At 39.9% G+C, this 21755-nt stretch overlaps 1 protein-coding gene and 1 long non-coding RNA gene across 10 annotated transcripts in view; both read right to left on the reverse strand.

Moving 5' to 3' along the window:
- Positions 1 to 5365: 5365 nt before the first annotated feature.
- On the reverse strand, positions 5366 to 7525 carry LOC132122262 (uncharacterized). The gene is made up of 2 exons (XR_009426355.1): positions 7307 to 7525; positions 5366 to 7206 (listed from the first exon to the last, which is right to left on the reverse strand). It is a non-coding gene; the product is annotated as an uncharacterized LOC132122262 (long non-coding RNA).
- Positions 7526 to 7544: 19 nt separating this feature from the next.
- The window catches only part of LOC132122260 (inactive ubiquitin carboxyl-terminal hydrolase 54-like), a 149221-nt gene continuing 135010 nt past the window's right edge, over positions 7545 to 21755 (reverse strand). For 8 of the 9 annotated variants that reach the window (XM_059532312.1, XM_059532304.1, XM_059532307.1 and 5 more), the window contains 6 exons: positions 16277 to 16445; positions 12681 to 13585; positions 11586 to 11707; positions 10444 to 10584; positions 8350 to 8518; positions 7545 to 8097 (listed from right to left, as the gene is read on the reverse strand). In XM_059532312.1, coding sequence (XP_059388295.1) covers positions 7985 to 8097; positions 8350 to 8518; positions 10444 to 10584; positions 11586 to 11707; positions 12681 to 13585; positions 16277 to 16445 — 1619 coding nt within the window. In that variant the 3' untranslated portion in view covers positions 7545 to 7984. The remainder of the gene's footprint in view (positions 8098 to 8349; positions 8519 to 10443; positions 10585 to 11585; positions 11708 to 12680; positions 13586 to 16276; positions 16446 to 21755) is intronic. The other variant, XM_059532310.1, reaches the window with a different exon arrangement.

Raw genomic sequence — 21755 nt, forward strand, 5'->3', positions numbered from 1 at the left:
ATTTCTGCCTCTGCTACAAGAGGAAATAAACAAAATGGGTACATTGTTATTGTACACATTTAAACTTTAAACTGTAAACTTTAAACTGTAATTAGTAATTACACTTTAAAGTTTAAATGTGTACAATAACAATGTACTAATTTTGCTTATTTCCTCTTAACACTTAATTACTAATTACTAAGTGTTAAAAAGCTCACCTTGTCTCACTGTCACACTCACATCCACCTCACTGTCACTGCTTTCACCTAGCCATGATGAGGGGCCTGCTGCTGCAGGGTCTGACTCTGAAACTGAAATATATGGCTTCAAATGGTTGCTAAAATATCCTTTATTGTCACAATACCTTTTTTTTAAAGTGTAGGCTAAGTACAAGATAATTGATGATTATTTGTCTGTTTAAAATAAATGCAGACTAGACTATAGAATCACAGGGTAAACTAACCGCCAAACTAGACATTCAGTCTTTGAATTATGTTTTAAAATAAGTCATTTTTCAATCATTAAGATGTGCATTATTATACTGAGAACAATCCTGTACTTAATGTAAGAGCGTGTGCGAGCTAATTTGCATAACAATGCGGTAAAATAGGCGCTAACGATCTGTGTTTTCGCGGGTGTTAGATTTTGACAATGGAGGGAAATATACAGTGTTTTCATGTAAACTTCTGACTCTGAGAGTGGGGAGAACTGCAGCAGAAGAGTTTATTGATTTAAAAACGATTGTATTGCTTCCGCCAAAGAAAATAGTCCGTTCCGCGTCCATAGCAACGCGCTGTTTTTCATGGCAACGGTCTGTTATACTTCGCAGCGGTCTGTTATCAAGAAATAACAGACCGCATTCTACATTGGAATTCAGCCAAGCCATGTAATAATCAGAAACATTGTTTGCTCGCTATGAAGGGTGTGATACTATAAAGTATTGGTATATTATTCATAAATGCAAACATAAATGTATGCTATTCTACCGGGAGTAGATATTTATGTTAAAACAATGTCAATGCTTGATGATGCATTTGGAGCTCACCTCTCTTTTCAAAAAAATTTGTGAGCAACTGCTTGCCCTCATTTGCCCTTCTCTCTTTATTCTGCTTCTCTTTTCGTTTTTGAGCCCCTGATTTTCCTTTCTTAAGGAGAGACATGACTCTTCACGGCTCACTCCAGCTCCTGTCTCATCAACTGATTCAATCACCGCGGGTCCGCAGCAGAAGCACCTGGCCTGCGGGTCGTACCATTTGCATTGATTCGAGAGGGGTGTGGGGCCCTGCACAGCATGAAAATGACTTTTTTATACCAAACCAGCGCCTAACTACAAGTTTAGTTTTGCACAGGAACTTTTTTAGTTGTACATAAATGCTATACAAATGTTAGTGCATGTATATGTATGTATAGAAAACTGACGTCTAAGGGCCCCCCCCCCTGCCTCGGGCCCTGGGTACTCGGTACCCTTTACCCCCCCAGTCCGACGCCCCTGCTGACTTCTATACATGGAATTTATCATGAGCTCCATGAAAAGCTGGAGGCACGAGGGGAGAGCGCGCACATTGAAAAAATAGCCCCGGACACACTGGGCTGTTTGATATACTTTCTGATGCCGTTCTATGAAGCAAAGCGGGAGCTTGAGGGAGACAAGTATTAAACATTTAATTTTGTGTGTCTCTGGTGTGAGAAACTGAAACGCCACTGTCAGCCCAATGTCCTAGACTCCCCTCAGCAAGCTCTTCCTATCTCCACTCGTGTTCCCTAGATCTATAGGCCTGGAAGCCTGCTCTGTAGTTTCTTCCTCCTCTGAGTGAGAGTTCGCTGCTGTGGCCATCTTTCTCTGAGGAGATTAATGTTGTTTGTGTGACTGAGTGGCTCGTGTGCTGCCGAGGCAACGTGTATATTACATCATTTCATTTTTTGATGTGAATCTTTCTACACCAGACCATGTTTACTCGTCTGGTTGTTTGACTACATTTAATTGTGAGGAATAAAATTAACTATTTATCTGGCTATGAGAAGTTAGATATACAGGGGCTCTTGGGATAAAAATTTCTCGAGTACGAGCATGTGTTTACCTCTCTTCCTCTGAGGTTCTGCGGACCATCATTCTCGCTGGATAGTCTTTGTCATAAATGTCTTGATGCCTAAGGCATATGACTTTTTGAGGGCCAGTTTCTTCTGGGGAAGAATGTTGTACACCGCATTAAATAGTGTCCGTCTCTCCTCAGTGACCTCAGGAGATAGGTCTGCCAACCCTGCCAGTTTTGCAGGGCGCATCGGTCTCTGGCGAACACTTCTCTTAGGAGGTCACATGGCGGTGTGGGAGCACCTGCTAAGTGTGCTTCATTGGGTCTTACCCTGAGCAGGCTCTGGTCTAGTCTTCCTAGCAGACAACATGGGTCTGAGGACCGTCGTTTTTAATAGGAGACTTCTGCTATGAGAGTCCTGATGCTTTGGCTCAGGACCTCGGAGGGCAGGCCCCTCTGGGGAAAGAGCGTCTGCCAACCCTGCCGTGTTGTCCAGGGTGCAGTGATCTCTAGCAAGTGCTTCTCTCAGTTACCGCCCGGAAACGTAGAGTTGCTAAGAGGCTTGCAACCTCCACTGAGGTTTCCAGAGCAGCTAGTTCAGTCTCCTGCCAGTGTGACACTTTAGGGCACCGAGCTAACTGCTCTGATCACACCAGAGATCAGTCTTGAGAGGCTGATTCTCTTAGTAGACTATTTAGCAGCTTGAAAACTACTGCCAAACGTGTCTCAGTGGGTCCTCCACACTGTAGTGAGAGGCCACAGAATCCATTTCAGTTCTCCTCCACCTCAATTCAACGGGGCCTTTCCCACCATCGAATGAAACAGAAGAATACACTCTCTGAGGACAGTCCTACATCTGGAACTACACTGTTCCAAGGAAGGATAAAGGGTTGCTTCCTATTTCAGATCTGCATCTTTTGAACCGCTCAGTCAGGGGATGAAGTTCAAAATGCTTGCACTCTAACAGGTTGTGTGTCAGACCAAGTCCGAGGACTGGTGTGTCACAATCAATCTAAAAGATGCACATATATATTTATCCTTCCCAATCAAAGGAAGATCCTGAGATTTACTTTTGGGGGATAAAGCCTACTAATACCGGTTCTTCCTTTGGCCTTGCACTCTCACCCCACACTTTCACGACTTGATATTAGCTCAATCAGAGTGGATAGTGGTTCGACATCGAAATGTCGTTCTTGCTCACACAAAAGAGCTGGGGTTAAGACTTAACGGTAAGAAAAGTGTGTCTTCTTCTGTACAGAGTACTACTTTTCTGGGCATGGTGTGGGATTCATGATGCAGGCACATATGTCTCCTGCTTGGATCAAGTCGATCCGTGAGAGTCAGAGAAGGCCGGTCACTCATTGTCAAGCAGTTCCAGACTGCTGGGTCTGATGGCAGCTGCATCCAACGTGATAACTCTTGGCCTGCTGTTCATGAGACTCCTCGGTGGTGGTTCAAGACCAAGGGGTTCTCCCCAAGGGGAAACCTGCTTCACATACTCAAGGTCACGCAGAGGTTCCTACTTGTGTTAGACATGTGGAGAGAGACATGAATGTCCACCCTGCCCATGGTCTCTGAAGCGTTTGCCATCTGAGATGGCATATAAACTGCTTGGAGATGCCAGCCATGCTTTGAGCACTAAAAAGCTTTCTCCCAGACCTAAGAGATCACCATGTGTTGAGGCACACCGACAACACACCGGTGGTCTCTTATATCAATGTACAAACTAGCGTACCAGATCCTTGTGTGGTGCCAGGGCAAACTACTCTCGCTGAGACTAGTTCACTTTCCTGGGCATCTGAATATTGGAGCAGACATCCTGTCAAGGCTGAGGCCCAGGGATTGGAGGCTTCACACCGAGGTGGTGAAGCAGATATAGAGAATTTTTGTCAGGCTCAGATGGACCTGTTTGCGACTCGAGAGACATCGCAGGAGCACTGTCACCTCTGGTTCTCTCTCTTATTCAACCAGCTCCATTGGGGCTGGATGCCATGGTACAGATGTGGCAGAAGCTTTGTCTGTATGCCTTTCCCTTGATTGCTCTGATCTTGGGAGTTCTGAAGAGAGTGTGCCAAGATGGGGTCTGTCTGCTGTTAGTAGCCCCATTCTGGCTGGGCTGAGTATGGTTCTCAGACCTAATAGCCTGAGATATCCTCACACTGGCGGAGGGCACGCCCTGCTTGGGAATGGAAGCTATGGGTGTGGGCCCTGAGGGGGCACAGCTCATAGCTTTCAGTCTCTCAACCATGGTTGTTGAGACCATCCTCCAATCCAGAGCCCCCTCCACGAGGAAACTGTACGCCTTGAGGTGGAAACTTTTCCTGGTTGGTACAGTTCTGGAGTTCCTGCATCTTGAAGGTCTACTTGGTGGCCATTGTGGCTCTGGTACAGTTTTTTTCTGCATTCCCAAAGCATCCGCCAACACAGCCCAAGTTCCTGAAGGGGAACGTCTCCGGTTACGCATGTAACCATGGTTTCTCGAGGGATTGAGACGCTGCATACTTCTGGCATCCCTGCCAGCACTTGCTTCATTCCTAGAAGCTGACACCGATTTCACCGCACATCCTCTTAAGCTTCCTGGTTTCTACGTCACCCTGCCCGTGATGTCTCGCCCATCCATTGTACTGATTACACACGTGGTTCAGAGCCAGTCACGCTTAAGGGCATTCCCAAAGCATCCGCCGATGCAGTGTCTCGTTTCCTCAAGGAACCATGGTTACATGTGTAACCTGAGATGTTCAATTGAGAGTGTTACTTACATTTTTTTTCATAATTGTTTGTAAGTTGTGCTATGGGTGTATCTTTTTTCTACAGTGAACAAAAAAACTGAAGGTCAGTTCATAGTGTGCGATATGAAGGATGTAATAATATCCAAACTTTTTGATCATTTGTTTACTGTATGATGAGTTTAACAGTTTGTCTTGTTCTGTATAATGTTGAATATCTTTGGATTAACCTACAGAGACTTAAGCATGACAAATGTTTTTTGGACATTTTAGTCTATGTCTATTTTAATTAAGCGGAGGTTTTCCTTGAAGATCATATGCTGATAAGGAGGAATCTGCCATTGAGAGCTGCAATGAACAGCCCAATCCACATGGAGATGCTGATATACCCTCTCAACCGACGACAAGGCTCTACTGTCCTTTCCTTTCCTTCTTTAGTAACTCTTATACTGTAAACACAGCAGTTTAGCTGGCATGATGCAGATTATATGTTATAAAATTAGCTCAAAGCTTATTAATCACTGTCAGTGATAATGGTATACATTAAAATACCATTTTTTATAGACTTTATCATAAAACCAAAACTCATATGTTTTCTATAATAAAAAAAACACGCACTCAAACACTGTGTAGGCGTTTGTGCAGCGCCCCAGCTGGAGTGCATTGGTAATAACTTTATTGCAAAAATACAAGTTCACTCAGCCTCAAGCATTTACAAATGAGTCCCCAATGGAAAACTTTGAAATGCCATTTCATCTTTGAGAAATCCTCCTCCCACCAGCTACAATGCGCATTCAAAGGCTGTTAACTGTACAGACATTAATAAGTAAAGATTCAACATTTCAGCAGGAAATCATTTTCTTTCTTAGTATATAGGAAAAAAAGAAAAAGTATTTGATTTTGTCCCAGTCTGACTCTTTGCTGGTAGTTCAGGAGAGAGCATTTTGCATAGCATACTCATATACCACCTTTGCTACATTCTCAAAAATCCTTTTAAATGAAAGAAGAGATTAATAAGTGACAAAAAAAAAAAAAAACTATCTTTGTGTTAGAGCCAATCTTTGGTTAAGACAAAGTTAAATAATATCTAGAACTCTGTACCTTATTTCATTTATAATAATTTTAATTTATGCACTCAAAGGCTTTTAATGAAAAAAATTATACATATCACAGCAAAATATGATAAGAAGGAAAAGTTAAATACTGCATTAATCATATTATATTGTGATACGAAACATCTGTTGATCAGTATCAGAGTATCGTTAATATATCTCACAAATCCTTTTACGTTTATTTGAATAACAGTATGAAAGCATTCCTTGTTCAAGGCCCCATATACATAATACTGTCCAAATTTCAGGCTATCTATGCTATCAGGGCCGAACATTCTTCAGCTGTGTTGATTAAAGTACAATCTAGAAATAATATAGATTCTACAAAAATCGAATGGGATGAAACCCCTCAATTATTACAAGCCTGAAGATCCATCATGTGCCAGACTCATAGCTGTGGTTTGTGTCACTGCAAGTAAAAAAAAAATTATAATTTGAATCATAAAAAAAAAACAATGAAAAGGAAGCTTAAATTGGCATATCTCCCTGTATAAATGGGAGAACTGTCAATGGAATTAAAATTGCAGTTTTTCTCCAGCTTTACACTTCTGAAGTGTACTATACTTGTCTTAATGCAGATAATAATTATTACCACTAGAATTGATTAACATTCCATAACGTCATTACGTAGTTTCTCCATTCTTCTGTATATTTCTTAAGATGTTGTAGTTTTTTTATTAACAATAAATTCATTTGTTAGTGTATGTTCAGTCAAACAGGTACACAGTCTTTGCCTGTAACACGAGACACAAAACAGCTGTGTGCTACAGGGAATGCCCGCTTTTAGAGAAATAGGAGGAAAAGGTTAGAAGAGACAGTCTCATTCCACGCTCAGCGCCAGGGCCACAGATTTACATGCCTGCTCTGACAAAAAGCACCAGAGCCGAGAGATGACACCGTACAAAATATCTTGATTCACTTAGTACAGGTTGAAGTACTTAGCATCTACATGTACATGACATTAACCCATCCCGCTACCAAAAACCGTTCGCAGTTGTTTGGGGAAAAATGTTCAGCAAAGCCATGTCGATTCTGGGACACTGGTTTGCTGAGAACTTGTATCTGTGGAACAAGCGAGGAGGAAGGGTAAAGAATGGTTTTTAATACCCTATCGGTCAAAAGTTTGGAATAATTAAACTTTTTTAATATCTCGTAAGCTCACTAATGCTGCATTTATTTGATTAAATATTATTACAGTTTAAAATTACTGTTTTATATTTAGATATATTTTAAAGTGTAATTTATTCCATTACTCCAGTCTTCAATGTCACATGATCCTTCAGAAATTGTTCTAATGCTTATTTGGTGCTCAAGAAACATTTGTAAATACCATTATAATCAATGTTAAAAACTGTCAAGCTGCTAAATATTTCATTTGAAATATATTTAAATGAAAAACAATGCTTTAAATTGTAATAATATTTGACAATTTTACTGTTTTTACTGTATTTTTGATCACTTGAGACATCTTAATAAAAATATTTAAAAAATCTTAATCATTCCAAACTTTTGGCCTGTAGTATAAATGAGGGCAGGATTATAATAAGCCCCTCCCCTTTTACCACCCAACACATGCACACACGCATACACACAAACACACATTTACCGTCTAGTGCAGCAAGGAGGTACCGTATGCTTCTCCTCTGCAATTAATTGAATGTTGGGGTTAATTAAGTTAAGTGCTGGATGGCTTAATTAAGTTAAGTGCTGGGTTGGATGGCTCACTGCGGGAGTCCAAATCTAGACCCCACTCTCCTTTCATTGCATGATGCAAGTCTGACTATAGGTTAGTCATACACACACACACACCTCAGCCCCAAAGAATCACGCCATCCCAGTGCTAGTAAATAAAAAAAAGTTGGTTTTGGTGTCTCTTTCCATCATGCTGTGGATCGAGCTTCAGGGGCTTCTGCATGGAAAGATTTACCAACTATAGCAGGACATCATCCCAGGAACAATACAGAGTGCAGGGTGATAGAGGATGGCATCAGGTCTCTGGAAGTGCTCCTTACAGTTCTCCAGGAAACTGTGACGAGAATGGGATGGGGTGTGCAGAGGGGTCATCCAAGGGAACAATGTGTGGAAATGTTCCAGGGCTGGAGGACCTGGTCCAAATCCAACTGGTTGGGTGAGAGCTTTAGAGAGGATGTCTTCCAATACACCTCACTGCTGGACCGTAGCGCTTCCCACTGGAGAGAGCTTGACGCCGGTCAAACACAGCCAGAAACTCGGAGAACCTCTGGAGACATCCTGCAATGGGGTAGGATGGAGTGTGAAGGACAGGAACCAGACCAATCAAAGAAAAAAAGCAACCACGTAAGAGGAGCTCCTTCAACAGCAGGAAACGAAAATGAAGCAAAAGCAGACTGTTTAGTGGGGGGACCACTGGCACCTGGACTCAATTGCGATGCAATGGCAGAAATATGAATGCGGAACAAGAGGGAAATGGTCCTTTGAATGGATGAGGTGGTTATGAATGTGGAAAACGAGAGTGAGCTTTACCTGGGGCCCCTCTGGAAGGCCCAGGCTGCTGAGATGGGGGTGAGGAAGATGGAAGGAGATGAAGATAGCTGGGTTGGAGCAGATGGAAGTCTGAATGAGACAATGGATACTGAAGGCAACTAGGTGAGTACATGGAGTTGTGATATGACTTAACCCCGGAGTCCCCCAGCTACAGTAGGTACACACACAACACACACATACATTGATATGCACAAGGCCAAGGAAAAACAAGTGCATTCAGTCAAAAGAGAAAAAAAGAGGATAAGAGAGGGGAAGGATGGAGAGAAGGGAAGAGATGGGGAGCACAAAAGTAAGGCACGAAAAGAATCAAGGGCCTCATTTATAAAATGCACATAAGATCAGATTTGATCCCAAGTCAAAATTGAGGAACAAATTGAGATTTATTTAAAGGGATAGTTCACCCAAAAATGAGCACTCTGTCATCATTTACTTGCTGTCTTATGGTTTCAAACCTGAATGACTTTTTTTCTTCTTTTGTGGAACAGAACAAATTTTTTTTTTGACTTGGTTTGTGTGTTGAAGCAGGGTTAGAACAAAACTCTGCAGAGCTTCGGCCCATCAATAATTGAGTTTGACACCCCTGGTATAGACCAAAACAGTTAAAACATTCTTGATAATATCTTCTTGTGTGTTCAGCAGAAGAAAAAAAGTCATACAGGTTAGGACTGAAGTGAGGGTGAATACACGATCATAATTTTCATTTTTGGGTTAACTCTCCCTTTAAAATCAGAAACTGATGTGAAAATGTTCTTACACAAACTGCAAGTAAAAAGCAGCCATACACAAGCTATTTTTATGATCATGCACTGTTATGCCAGTGCACACTGACATAATTTTCTAATCATTTCCAGTGATGCAAGAGCAAGTCAGTGAGTGGATAAATGAATGAAATGAGTAACCACAATTACATGCACAATAATATACTAAAATACTATTATTCATGTATCATCATTTTTTTATATACATTACATTTAAAAATCTTTTTTTCATATCTTCAAGAAAGATAAATCAATATTTAAAAAAGGTTAAATGATTAAGTAATTATTAATTAAATTATTAAGAACACAACATCATAAATGGCAGAATTGGGGACTGGTGAATAGTGCAAAAAAAGTGCTTTTATTTGCTATTTATTTGAAACTCAAATAGCTTTACACTCTTTTGAGTGGCTAAACCACATTTCAGAGTTCAATGGTTTAATGAGTTTAAAAGGTTTAATGAGAACATGGTCTGAAAAATAATGTGCATGTAAATGAGATTAGTAAAAAAAATTATAAAAATGGATCACTGACAGGATAATTAATTAAATATATACATATACAGTATGGCCAGAAACTAGAATCTAGTAACCAAATTTGTTGCATTACCTTTTTCATATACTCTCACTTATGTACAGAAGACTTGAATAAAGCAAGAAGGATTAGGGAACATTTTTAAAGTACATATGAATGTATTTGGGAAGATGACAATACGCATGTCTTTATAAATGAGACACCTAGCCTCTTTTCAAATGTAGTGAAGCTACAGCATGTGGACACAAGATGGCAGTATGACTCAGTAAGACAATGAGAAGCTGTGCATGTGTATTTGAGTGTCCTTGCCTGCAATGGTGCACGTGGATGTCATGTGACAATACAGTTATGCATTCATATATTCCTGGCATACATTTTAAATTAAAAATGAATGAATGCCAAAACAACACACTATACACAACAAATAGATTTGATAGACAGGATCTGCTATGAAAATAACTAGTAAATGCAGAGTGTACATCAAATGACATAAAGCTCAGCAATGATTGACAAGGGACAGGCAGCACACATAGACCAGGCTGAAGTGGCAGTAGCTGTGTGTTAGCACTCTTCTGATTAGGTGACAGCACTCTTATCGGGTTTCTAAGGCAGATATCTGATTCCTACCCCCTCCTTTGGCCCCTCTAGCAGACTCTTGAAAGCTAGTAGTCACTAGTCGCACTATTTCACTAATATTTTATCCATTACTTAGCTCCTTAGATTAAATAAGATAGTAAGAGTTACTTTTAGTGTAATTGAGAGATATGTGTTTGATACTTACAAAGCTTCGGGAGACGGCAAGACGGTTATGGCGACGGCCAATGACCGTTCCACTCAGGCTGCGAGCAATACGGCGCAGGTGATCCGCATCATATTGTTCTTCCTCTCCTGACTGAGGCTCTTGATGGGCCACTGACAGGGGCTACAGAGAACAAAGTTACTGGAGCAAAAAACAAAGTCTGGAAGAAACCAGACACAACACCCAAACAAAATCAACATGCGCTAACAGATTGTGCGCTGTATGAAAAACAAGCTATGATGTGGAAAGAACCAGCCATAACAAAAACAAAAAAACAAAAACAAAGAGACAGCCATCCCTCATTAAAGAACCAGCAAATAATAAACAAACAAATTAAGTAAATAAAACCTAGATTATTTAGACTAATGGCGGGTAACATCTAATGAAGCCCACATGCTACAAAGTTTTAGCCCTGATTTTTCTCTCACTGACTGTAAGTGGAGACTAAAACTGAAATCAGAAGCAAATCAGCGCTTGTTCATGTGAGTGACGATTGCTTTGTGTGTTTTTTAAGATGCAATCTGAGATACCAACAGATGCCCGAGAGACGTTTTGCAGGTTAAATATCCAGCAATGTAATACAAGTTCTGCAGGGTGAACTAAACTAGAAGTGACATTGGCAACGACCGACAGGTGCATAGTTCGAAAAGAACTGCAATCCGAGACTTGTCATGGTCGCTGTGATTTTCAACAACATCTTTTGTTGATCCTGGATCAACTTTACTGTCAAAAATATAAACTTAACATAATCCCTACCCCTAAACCTAACCCTAACCATAATTTATTCCTAAAATCAGTGGGAAATGATGGGTGAATAACAAGGATGTAGAAGAATCTAACCCTGAATGTAAGCCTAAAACTGAAATTTCTTGAAAACTTATCCCTCGATTCCGCTTGGTTGATTTTTAATGTTGTTCCAGGATCAACAAGGATGTTGATTTGTCATATAGACAAAATTATTATATTAGGTACTTGTGGACAAGTCTGAAGAATATAGCATGAGACCCCATGATTGAAAAATGCAGAGAAAGAAAATACCAATGCCAATACCAATTTGAACAATAAATCTTTGAGAGAGCTTTGAAATCAGACCTATATAAGGAGTGCAGCAGCACATATTTTACCATGTTCATGTATCCAGTAGGGCTGCAACAACCTGGTGGTCCATAAGCGGTTCTCTCAAGTTCAGCCGTGGGGGTCCGAGAGCGTCCGACTCCAGTGAGCAGCTTTCGTGCAGCAGGAGGTACTGTCAGAGAAAATCAGGATTGAGTACAATGAAATTTTCTCAATGCATGGTTCAATTTGTTAACTGTATTAGGCCTCATAAACAAAAACATTTTACAATATTTATATTTATAGTTACATTTTTGTGTAGTAGTGTTACAGTGTTCAGATGTCTATCCAAGTTTACATGAAAATACGTAAATGTATATTTCGATGCGAGCATACAACTTTAAAGCTTCTAACTTAAAACTTAAGCTTAAAACTTCTAATTGACCTACTGATAAGCCCCTCCCCTTGAACGCAGATGAGCCAATGGCAGTTGAGTATCAGTTGCACAGGGTTTGGAACCCTGACATCTTTAGGTTTCAGCACCACAGAGAAACATTGAATAAACCTGTTTTGAAAGACCTTTTTAAAATCATTTCCAGTGAGGAGTAAGCTTATAGCTGGATCTTTTATTATCCTCACAGTGTATCAGTTATGCGGTGACGCACTATGAAATTATTGCGGGGGAAATTAATTGTAATATAAATTTAATAATAAAAGTAACCTAATAATAATAAGAATGTAACAGGCCTACATTAATTGGAAATGCCAAATGCTCTTAAATTTGCCAACATCTGATGCTTTTGACAATATCTCCGGCTATCGTCAATGCATGATCATTGTCTTTCAACGCACCCCAGCATGGAGAGGTTAACGTGGTGGCCCCCTCACAGTGTGTGCCCATCCGCTATGCCACTGTGTGCATCTTGATGCCTGGGGATTCGCATGACTGTCTTGAAACCAAAGCCAAATCTAAGTGGGGAAATATTTTGGCTTCATGCTAAATTCCTTATTGCATGGTTCCTATTGAAATTACTAAATTTCACCTGTGATAAGTGGCCAAACGATGGTACAGTAAATGTGACCGCACCTGTAGTCTGGCCTAAATCAGAACTTTTAAAGTGCATGTAAACACACTCAGTGTGAGACAATTTAAGATGTTAATTTACCTGGTCTCGCAACAGCAGGTGAGCTGGTAGCACGCAGGGCTTGGCCAGGATCCGGGCCAGCCTGCAGACTAGCCTGGTAAAGTGAGTCCAATTCAGAGAGTTCCTGGTCCTCTGCCTCTGTGGGTTCCAACTCCATGCTCTGGAAGTTTGAGTACTTAGGGATGTTCTTCTTCCTGGTGCTCATGGGACTGTGAGGAGCAAGGGGTCTTCCAGGTGTGTGTTGAGAGAGGGCAGGTCCTGTCTGCTGGTTCTGATCAGGAGGTGTGTTATAGGGGTTGACAACAGCATCAGGACAGTCTAGGCTCCAAGAGGACCAATGACGGGCAGCAACTGGAGGGGTCAATTTGGTGCAGGGCTGAGAAGATGCACACAGGGGTTGCCATATGGGGGCTCTTCGGAGCACTGGCCCTTTCTCCTCAACAGGAGTGGGTGGTGGACTGGGATTGTTGGATTGGGGTATCTGGTCTGGACTATCTGCAGTGCCCTGCCACAAAGGAGGATTTGGAGATTGAGGGTGCTGACAGCTGGAGACCTCTTCGTCCTCTCCCAATACACCCCAGAAGTCAAGGGGCAAAGAGGGCAGGGATATGGCAAGGTGTTTGCGTATGGGCATGATCCGAATGCCTGATGCTTGGAGAACATCTGATAATCTGATCCCACCCCATTCGTCCTCATTCTGGGTTGTCCAATTGTTGTGTTCATCACGCTCTTGGGGCTGTGGCTGAGAAGAGGCAAGCCGGGGATTGAGCGACTGGTGGCTCGAAGGCTGAGATGGGGTGTTTGTACAAGAGGAGAGTGATTTCATGTGTTGAGGAGAGGGTGAGCCAAGCACAGAATCCTGATTGGTCTCCCAGACCTCTTCCTGATTGTCTGTCAACAGTACTTGGACCGGGCCAGGCTGTTCACTGAAGAGGCAAGAAAAGCAATAGAAGGGTTTGGTTAGACACTCTCTGAAAAAGGAACATGGTTATCTGAAATTAGTACAGTCCCATTCAACATTATCACTCAATTAATGTCACTACTTAAATTATGGCAAAATGAATTTATTTAATGGCATAATTACATTCATTATTTGAAAAATGCAATTCAATTAATTAACTTTGTTTAACATTATGTTTTGTAATCAGAACATTAAGGACTAAAATGCCTTCACTTACTTCAATTATTTATAATCTTTTTATTTGTTAAAATAAAGCTGAAATAAAATAAAATATAAACATTTAATGATAAACTTCAAATTTAAAATGAAAACCTATATGCTGAATTACAACTTTGTACCCCTTGATCCTATTATTTTCTTGTGCATGTAAATGTGTACTTGTGTATGCTGAAAGGTTTAACTTTTTATAGGAAGCCATGCACATATACATTTAAGATATATTTTAATACTACCAAAAATATGCAGTATGTATTCATTCATTAAGGCAGACTAAGCATAAAATAAGCAAGAAACCTAGAGTTCTAACAGGTCTTTGATAAGATCAGTTGGTGTTATATTTGTAAATCAATACTCATTCATTCATTTCAAATATTCATTTCAATGTCTAATGATACGTGAACAAATGGTTTTGTTGCAAGTAACCCAATCTAACACATTTTCTAACTCAAAAAGTTAACAATGCTGCCAAGGACTAAATTCAAGGAGACCTGCGTCCTTCACACCAGTATTCATGAGCCACTTCTCATACAATGCACACACACATACACAGTCCCCACGTGCTTTCCACAGCTGACGCACTACGTGACCTTGACATCATTTTCATAGTTGTCATATAAACCAGAGTTACAGCAGCCATAAATATGCCCAAAAGCTCCCCAGAAGTGGAGTGCACGGGAATGAGCATTGGCTTTGCTCCAGAAGGGAAACCTGCTTGCTATTTGCATTCACCTCTAATAAAGCAGAGCAGACTATCCATCAGAATACTATCAATCCCCGTTCATCTCTACTGGCCCTCAGCAATCCACAGATGACCCGTGTGATAAGATTCATTTTCAGATAAATCTTTATCTAATACCAGTAAAAAGCCTCTGGAAGATGCAAACACACAATCCTCAGTGAAAATAAAATCAAATCAAATATAAAACATTTTATATGTAGAAAAAAAAAAAAAATTAAACTGAAATGAATGTCTTTTACAGTGCCCCCAGGAATCTGCTTACAGTATGTACCCCAGGATAGTCCTGACTGGGAATCACTGGTTTAGAGGACCAATACTAGGTGATAGGTGGTTCCTGGCAGCTGCTGCATGCCCTAGAGTGGGTATAGAGGGAACTGAAGTGGAAGAAGTTCGGGACAGAGGTACACATCCCTGATTAATGTGCTGGAGTGCTCATTTACTGTAAATACTTCCTCGAGCACTACATTGGGTAATTACCCAAGGGGCTTTGGCCAGGTCAGGCCATACATCACATCAACACCTTTAATCAATTGAGGGGAAAGAGAAAGCAGGGAACAAGAAAAAAAAAATAAAACAACCGCATTTCCGTGAGACACACTGCCGCAGTGGCTGTTGCTTTGTTCTACTTGATTAGTAAAGTGGCATGCCATGTGTATGTAATATCAGGAGGTAGCCATTCGCTAGCTTGGGTTTGCCAATAACTCAGCCGACTGCACCAAGGCTTCTAATATTCGGTCTTATCAGGAATCTATAACACCTGTCCCGTCTGTATGTGTGATTTTAAATTAGAAATTAACCTCTAAAATCTCTGGAAAACAAACAACAAATCCCAAAGCAACCTCAGCTTGCATTCTGACAAACTGATCAGTTAGATCATGTCTGAAAGTTAAAAAATCTTTAAGGGAGAACTGCATCACAATCAGAAATATAACAGAAAACAGCTTTTTCTCATTGGCACTTTACTAAAAAGTCCAATATAATAAATTTTTCCTAATTAAAAAATTAACAGACACGTGGGTTGGCTTTAAGACCAAAATTTTGACTTCGATACAATACCAGCCTTGGTACCTCCTTATCTATAAAAACAGATGTTAGGTAGACTATTATAATATGCACGACAGATTTGCATATCATGTAAATTAAAAATGTACTAATAACTGAATTGACCATGAAATCTGTTAGATAAGTTCTGTTTTTAAATCAAGCAATATCATGGAACTAACAACATATAAAACATATATTTGCATTTCAAAATAAATCTATATTTATATAAATCTTATTAAATCTAAATATTTTGATGTATGAAGATAATGTATCAAAACTATGAAAAACAACAGTTGCCATATTTTGCTTACATGCATAAATTCAGTCTTGCATAAATTTGAGATGCTCTACGGGTGTTATTATACTAACAATTAGTTACATTAATTATTCATACATTTCATAATCAATACATTTCATTTTGATTCTCAAAAAATCCATCAGTGCATTTGAACACCATTATACATTAACTCTACTTTCATGTTTCAAGTCAAAAATTACATTTGTATGCTGGTATTGTAATGTTTTCAAACTTTTGGTACTACAGTACTGATAATGCATCGGTATATCACACAACCCTAACAGACCCAGGGGTCTGAGAGTGTGCTGATCTAAACAAGCGGTTAAGCTGTACACACAGGGTAACAGTACAGGTACCTGTTGGGCCCCTGTGGGCAGCGGGGCTCCTGCTGCTGCTCTTGCTGTTGCTGCATGCGCTGCTGTAGGCCCCGCGCTCTCCTCATGCATTTTTGCAGCTTGGCGTCAGCAGCCATAGTCCTGCTATGAGTGTTAGCACTGCCCTCATGCATGGAAAATCTTAGTTTAGCTATAATGCAAAAGAACAACAAAAATGGAAAGGAAAGAAGAGCAGAAGAAAAGAAAATGCAGAAAAGAAAAAGAAAGAGCTGAGTTATGAGGGGCCGGCATGCGGACCATTTCTTTGTTATAGAAAACGACAAAGTCATGAAATTGAAAGAAAGAAAGAAGAGAGGGTGATGGTGGGATATATCCCACCTTTCATCCCAAAGCTCTAGGCTGTTCAATAGGCAAAGCTTTGCTCGCTAGTTCATCAAAGTTGATACATATTTGACTTCATGTAATGGGTCGATAACAATAGCTTGCATCAGAGGTGTCATGCCCATTTAAAAAAAAAAAATAGAATTAAAATGCAGGCACGTTATATTTCACATTTAAATTTGTTTAATCCAACTAACTTGCACATTCCACAGAAAATCCAATTACTGTTCCTCCAAAACATTTATTTGTCTTATTTTACTTATTTATTAATTTATTAAATTGTTTAATTAATTAATAGTTGTGCTGTCTTACTTTATATCTTTAAAATGTTTTATGTTCTGACCTGTGTATCAAAAGGTTGTTACACAAATACAATTTGAATTAAACAACAACAACAAAAATTATAATTATTACTATATATATATATTAGGGGTGTAACGGTACGCAAAAATCACGGTTCGGTACGTACCTCAGTTTTAAAGTCATGGTTCGGTTCATTTTCGGTACAGTAAGGGAAAGAAATGCAAACATTAAACTGCAGGATGTTTATTACTATAAACGTTTTTAAGAATTTGTTTACACTTTTTTAAAATACTTTTTAATAAAATATATATAAAATAAAAAAAGAATAAGTAATAAAATACTGCTGCAAAGTTCTCATACTTTCAGCCTCAAACCAATATCACATAATAAAATATAATGAAAAATATAAATAAATAACTATTACAGTGCAGCATTACCAATCACAGCTTGTAGGCCTGCTCATTTTTAAAATATATATAACTTTTCCAAAGTGTAAAGTGCAGCATCAACAGTTTCAGTTTTTAGACCTGCTCAGATTTCGTTATTGCGTTGGACCGATCGGAATTAAGAGCAAAGGTCTGTTTAAATGCCGACGGGAGCTGCGTTTGAGTTGCAATCGTTTTTTTCCTAGTTGTAGTGATGTTCACACTCGCATGATGCCTTTTGAAAACATTAGGCCAGTGACAAACTGGCATATTGCACCTGTCAAACATTGTTCAAACATATTTTGTCGTCAATACTGTTGATGGTGTCCTTTATCAGTAGGCTTTATATTTATGCTCGACATGAAGTATAGATATTGTTGTCGTGAAGACAAGATCCTGGTCTGTCGCCGATCTCCCTCTATGTCACCTACAGTAGCTGCAGCGTGCCATCGCCGCGTCAGTCACGATTCTGGTGTGTAAAGACACAGAAAACAGGAAGCAGCCATCACGCAACTGACACGCAGCAGAAACGCCACGCTCACGCCACGCAGCCAGTGTGTCACCGGCCTTAGAATCAGCTGCAGGGCAGGATTTGCACTGAACGCGGAGACTTCCGCCACTTTATATGTTCGCTTGGAAACACGAAAAAAATTTACAAAATATTGCATTCGGTCATTCGGTACACACGTGCACCGTACCGAAAGCCCTGTACCGAAACGGCCCAGTACGAATACACGTACCGTTACACCCCTAATATATATATATATATACATTTGTTATGTAGTCTTACTTTTTTCTCTTTTTAAAATGTTTTATATTCTGACTTGTTGAATTATTATTATTATTAAAAACTAAATATTTGTTGTGTGGCCTTGCTTTTTCTCTTTAAAATGTTTTATGTTTTGACCTGTGTATCAAAAGTTTGTTACACAAATACAATTTGAATTAAACAATTAATAATAATGATAATAATAATAATGATTTAGATTTAAATAAAGTATATATTGTTTATATATATATATATTTTTTTTTTTTTCATTGTATAGTATTTTTATATTTACTTTTTTACATTATATTTACAGCAAAAACAACAACTATAATGATTTTTTTGTGATAAAATGACAATGTCAAAACTATTAAGTTCAACTGAACTTTGGTTTGGTTTATTACAACAAAAATTGTATATTAGCTCAGAATTGGAACCCATGTCGCCTTGCACATTAAACTATGAATCCAGAACTGCTGAAAGAAATACATGCATGACACCCCCCAGTTCAATCATTTTCACATTGCCTTTTTAAAAACACTTCAGCTGCTGTTGTGCAGTATTTTGCTTACTGAACAAACCCATTCACAATGAGTGACATAAACAGAGTTCAGAAAGATCATAACATGGAGAAGCACTGGGCTGCTCTGCTGAATGACAAGAGAGAAACCAACGACTGTGATTGAGCTTTTAAGCCCTTGTTCGCATTGTGTACTAAATGACATGTTGAGATCCATCACACTGATTAACTGTCAATTGCATCCCAAAGTGAGTTCGCATTAGGAAACAGTTGATTTGGTTGCTCTCCTGTCTGGGGCTGTTACATGGAAAACTGCATGGGAGGTTAGTGTTGCCATGGTTCCCTTGAACCTGTTTCGTTTAAGTCTGGTTTAGCATTAATTCTGCCTATCATAAAAATTCTATTTTCAGAACATTTACTGCTGTCAACACAAGCTGCGCCTGAGCTAGCTTTAACTGCAGATGATGTGTATCACTTTCAATGGGTTGAAAGGAGCTGACGGCATTCTGGGAGATGCAAAGAGGAAAGTTTTAGGATGGCACACTAAAGACTGAAGACACAGGAAGCAGGAGAGACAGCCAGGACAGAGACACAAACGTAGACACACACAAAACCAATGATGGATAGCAGGATTGTGGCAGGCATTGCTTTCGTTTGGCCAGAGGAACAGGAAACTATTCTTCTATATAGTGAAGGCATGATCTTATGGGCTGCCACTGGATCTTAGAGGCTTGTATGTGTTTTGGGCCAAATCGAATCTGTCTCGACAAGACAGTGAAAGATCTGCAGGGATCTGAAGAGTGGAAATATTTACAAAAGCTGTCTTCCCTTTACATATATTACTTCTGCGCCTCACATATACAGACATGCACACACATATACACGCATACTGTAAGCAAAGCGAGACAAAGATGGAGGGTTTGCCGACCTGGATATGTATAAATAGCTTTGTGAAGAGTTTTGCATGGCTGAAATTGCTCTCCACTCATTAATCATTCAAGCAGGTATGCCAGCACTTTGGACAAAAATGCTGTTGTTACAGGTAAGCATGAGATACACAGCCACCTTTTTTTTTTAATTTGGAGAGTGCTGAGAGATTTATACAGGATTGCACGGCTGTATCCTCACATGACGGCTCAGCACAATCACAATCCAATCCTTCCACCAAAAGGGATTTATAGGGGTTAGGGATGTTATGATGGCGAATCCTGAATGGATTTAAGTTTGCATGTGGCTGTGGGTGAGGCCCATTCAAATGGTGTTCCAAATGGAGGGCTCACACAGAATAATATGTAAAAAAAAAAAATAAATAAATAAAAAAAAATAAAAGGATTAAATTTGTTCCAGCCTCTGTCTGGCACAGATCGGGGCTCTCAAATGGCCAAAGCCGAGCGCTTTTCAATAGCACGCCACTATCAGCGGTATTAAAGGGTTAGTTCACCCAAAAATCTATATTATGTCATTAATAACTCACCCTCATGTCGTTACAAACCCGTAAGACCTTCATTCATCTTCGGAACACAGTTTAAGTTATTTAAGATTTAGTCCGAGAGCTCTCATACCCTCCATTGAAACTGTGTGTATGGTATACTGTCCATGTCCAGAAAGGTAATAAAAGCATCTTCAAAGTAGTCCATGTGTCATCAGAGGGTCAGTTAGAATATTTTGAAGCATCGAAAATACATTTTGGCCAAAAAATAGCAAAAACTACGACTTTATTCAGCATTGTCTTCTCTTCCGTGTCTGTTGTGAGCGAGTTCAAAACAAAGCAGTTCGTGATATCTGGTTCGCGAACAAATCATTCGATGTAACCGGATCTTTTTGAACCAGTTCACCAAATCAAACTGAATCGTTTTAAACGGTTCGCGTCTCCAATACGCATTAATCCACAAATGACTTAAGCTGTTAATTTTTTTAATGTGGCTGACACTCCCTCTGAGTTAAAACAAACCAACATCCCGGAGTAATTCATTTACTCAAACAGTACACTGACTGAACTGCTGTGCTGTGAAAACTGAAGATGAACAAAGAGCCGAGCCAGATAACGAACGAACGGTTGACTCGTTCTCGAGTCAAGAACCGTTTCTGTCGGACGCGTCCAATTCGAGAACCGAGGAGCTGATGATACTGCGCATGTGTGATTCAGCGTGAAGCAAACCGACACACAGAGCGTCTGAACTGAACTGATTCTTTTGGTGATTGATTCTGAACTGATTCTGTGCTAATGTTATGAGCGCAGGTAAACCGAAGGCTTGAATCAAGGGCAATCATCACCAATGACGCCATTACGTCGAGCTCAAAAGAACTGGTGAACCGTTTTCTTCAAACGGTTTATACATTTACATTCATTTATTTAGCAGACGCTTTTATCCAAAGCGACTTACAATTGCTATATATGTCAGAGGTCACACGCCTCTGGAGCAACTAGGGGTTAAGTGTCTTGCTCAGGGACACATTGGTGTCTCACAGTGGATTCGAACCCGGGTCTCTCACGCCAAAGACGTGTGTCTTATCCACTGCGCCAACACCACCCATGAACCCATTTATTGAATCGAACTGTCCGGAAGAACTACTGGTGATCCGAAAACCGATGCAACCGGTTCTTGACTCGTGAACGCATCAGTCTTTTGTTTGTTATCTGGCTCGGCTCAGTGTTCATCTTCAGTTCTCTCTTCACAGCAGTTCAGTCAGTGTACTGTTTGAGTAAATGAATTACTCCGGGATATTGGTTTGTTTGAACTCAGGAAGTGTCAGCCACATTAAAAAAGTTAACAGCTTAAGTCATTTGTGGATTAATGCGTATTGGAGACGCGAACCGTTTAAAACGATTCAGTTCGATTTGGTGAACTGGTTCAAAAAGATCCGGTTACATCGAATAATTCTTTCGCGAACCGGATATCACAAACTGCTTTGTTTTGAACTCTCTCACAACAGACACGGAAGAGAAGACAATGCTGAATAAAGTCGTAGTTTTTGTTATTTTTGGACCAAAATGTATTTTCGATGCTTCAGAAAATTCTAACTGACCCTCTGATGTCACATGGACTACTTTGAAGATGCTTTTATTACCTTTCTGGACATGGACAGTAGACCATACACACAGTT

This window comes from Carassius carassius, chromosome 40, assembly GCF_963082965.1.
Source record: "Carassius carassius chromosome 40, fCarCar2.1, whole genome shotgun sequence".
Lineage (NCBI taxonomy): Eukaryota > Metazoa > Chordata > Actinopteri > Cypriniformes > Cyprinidae > Carassius > Carassius carassius.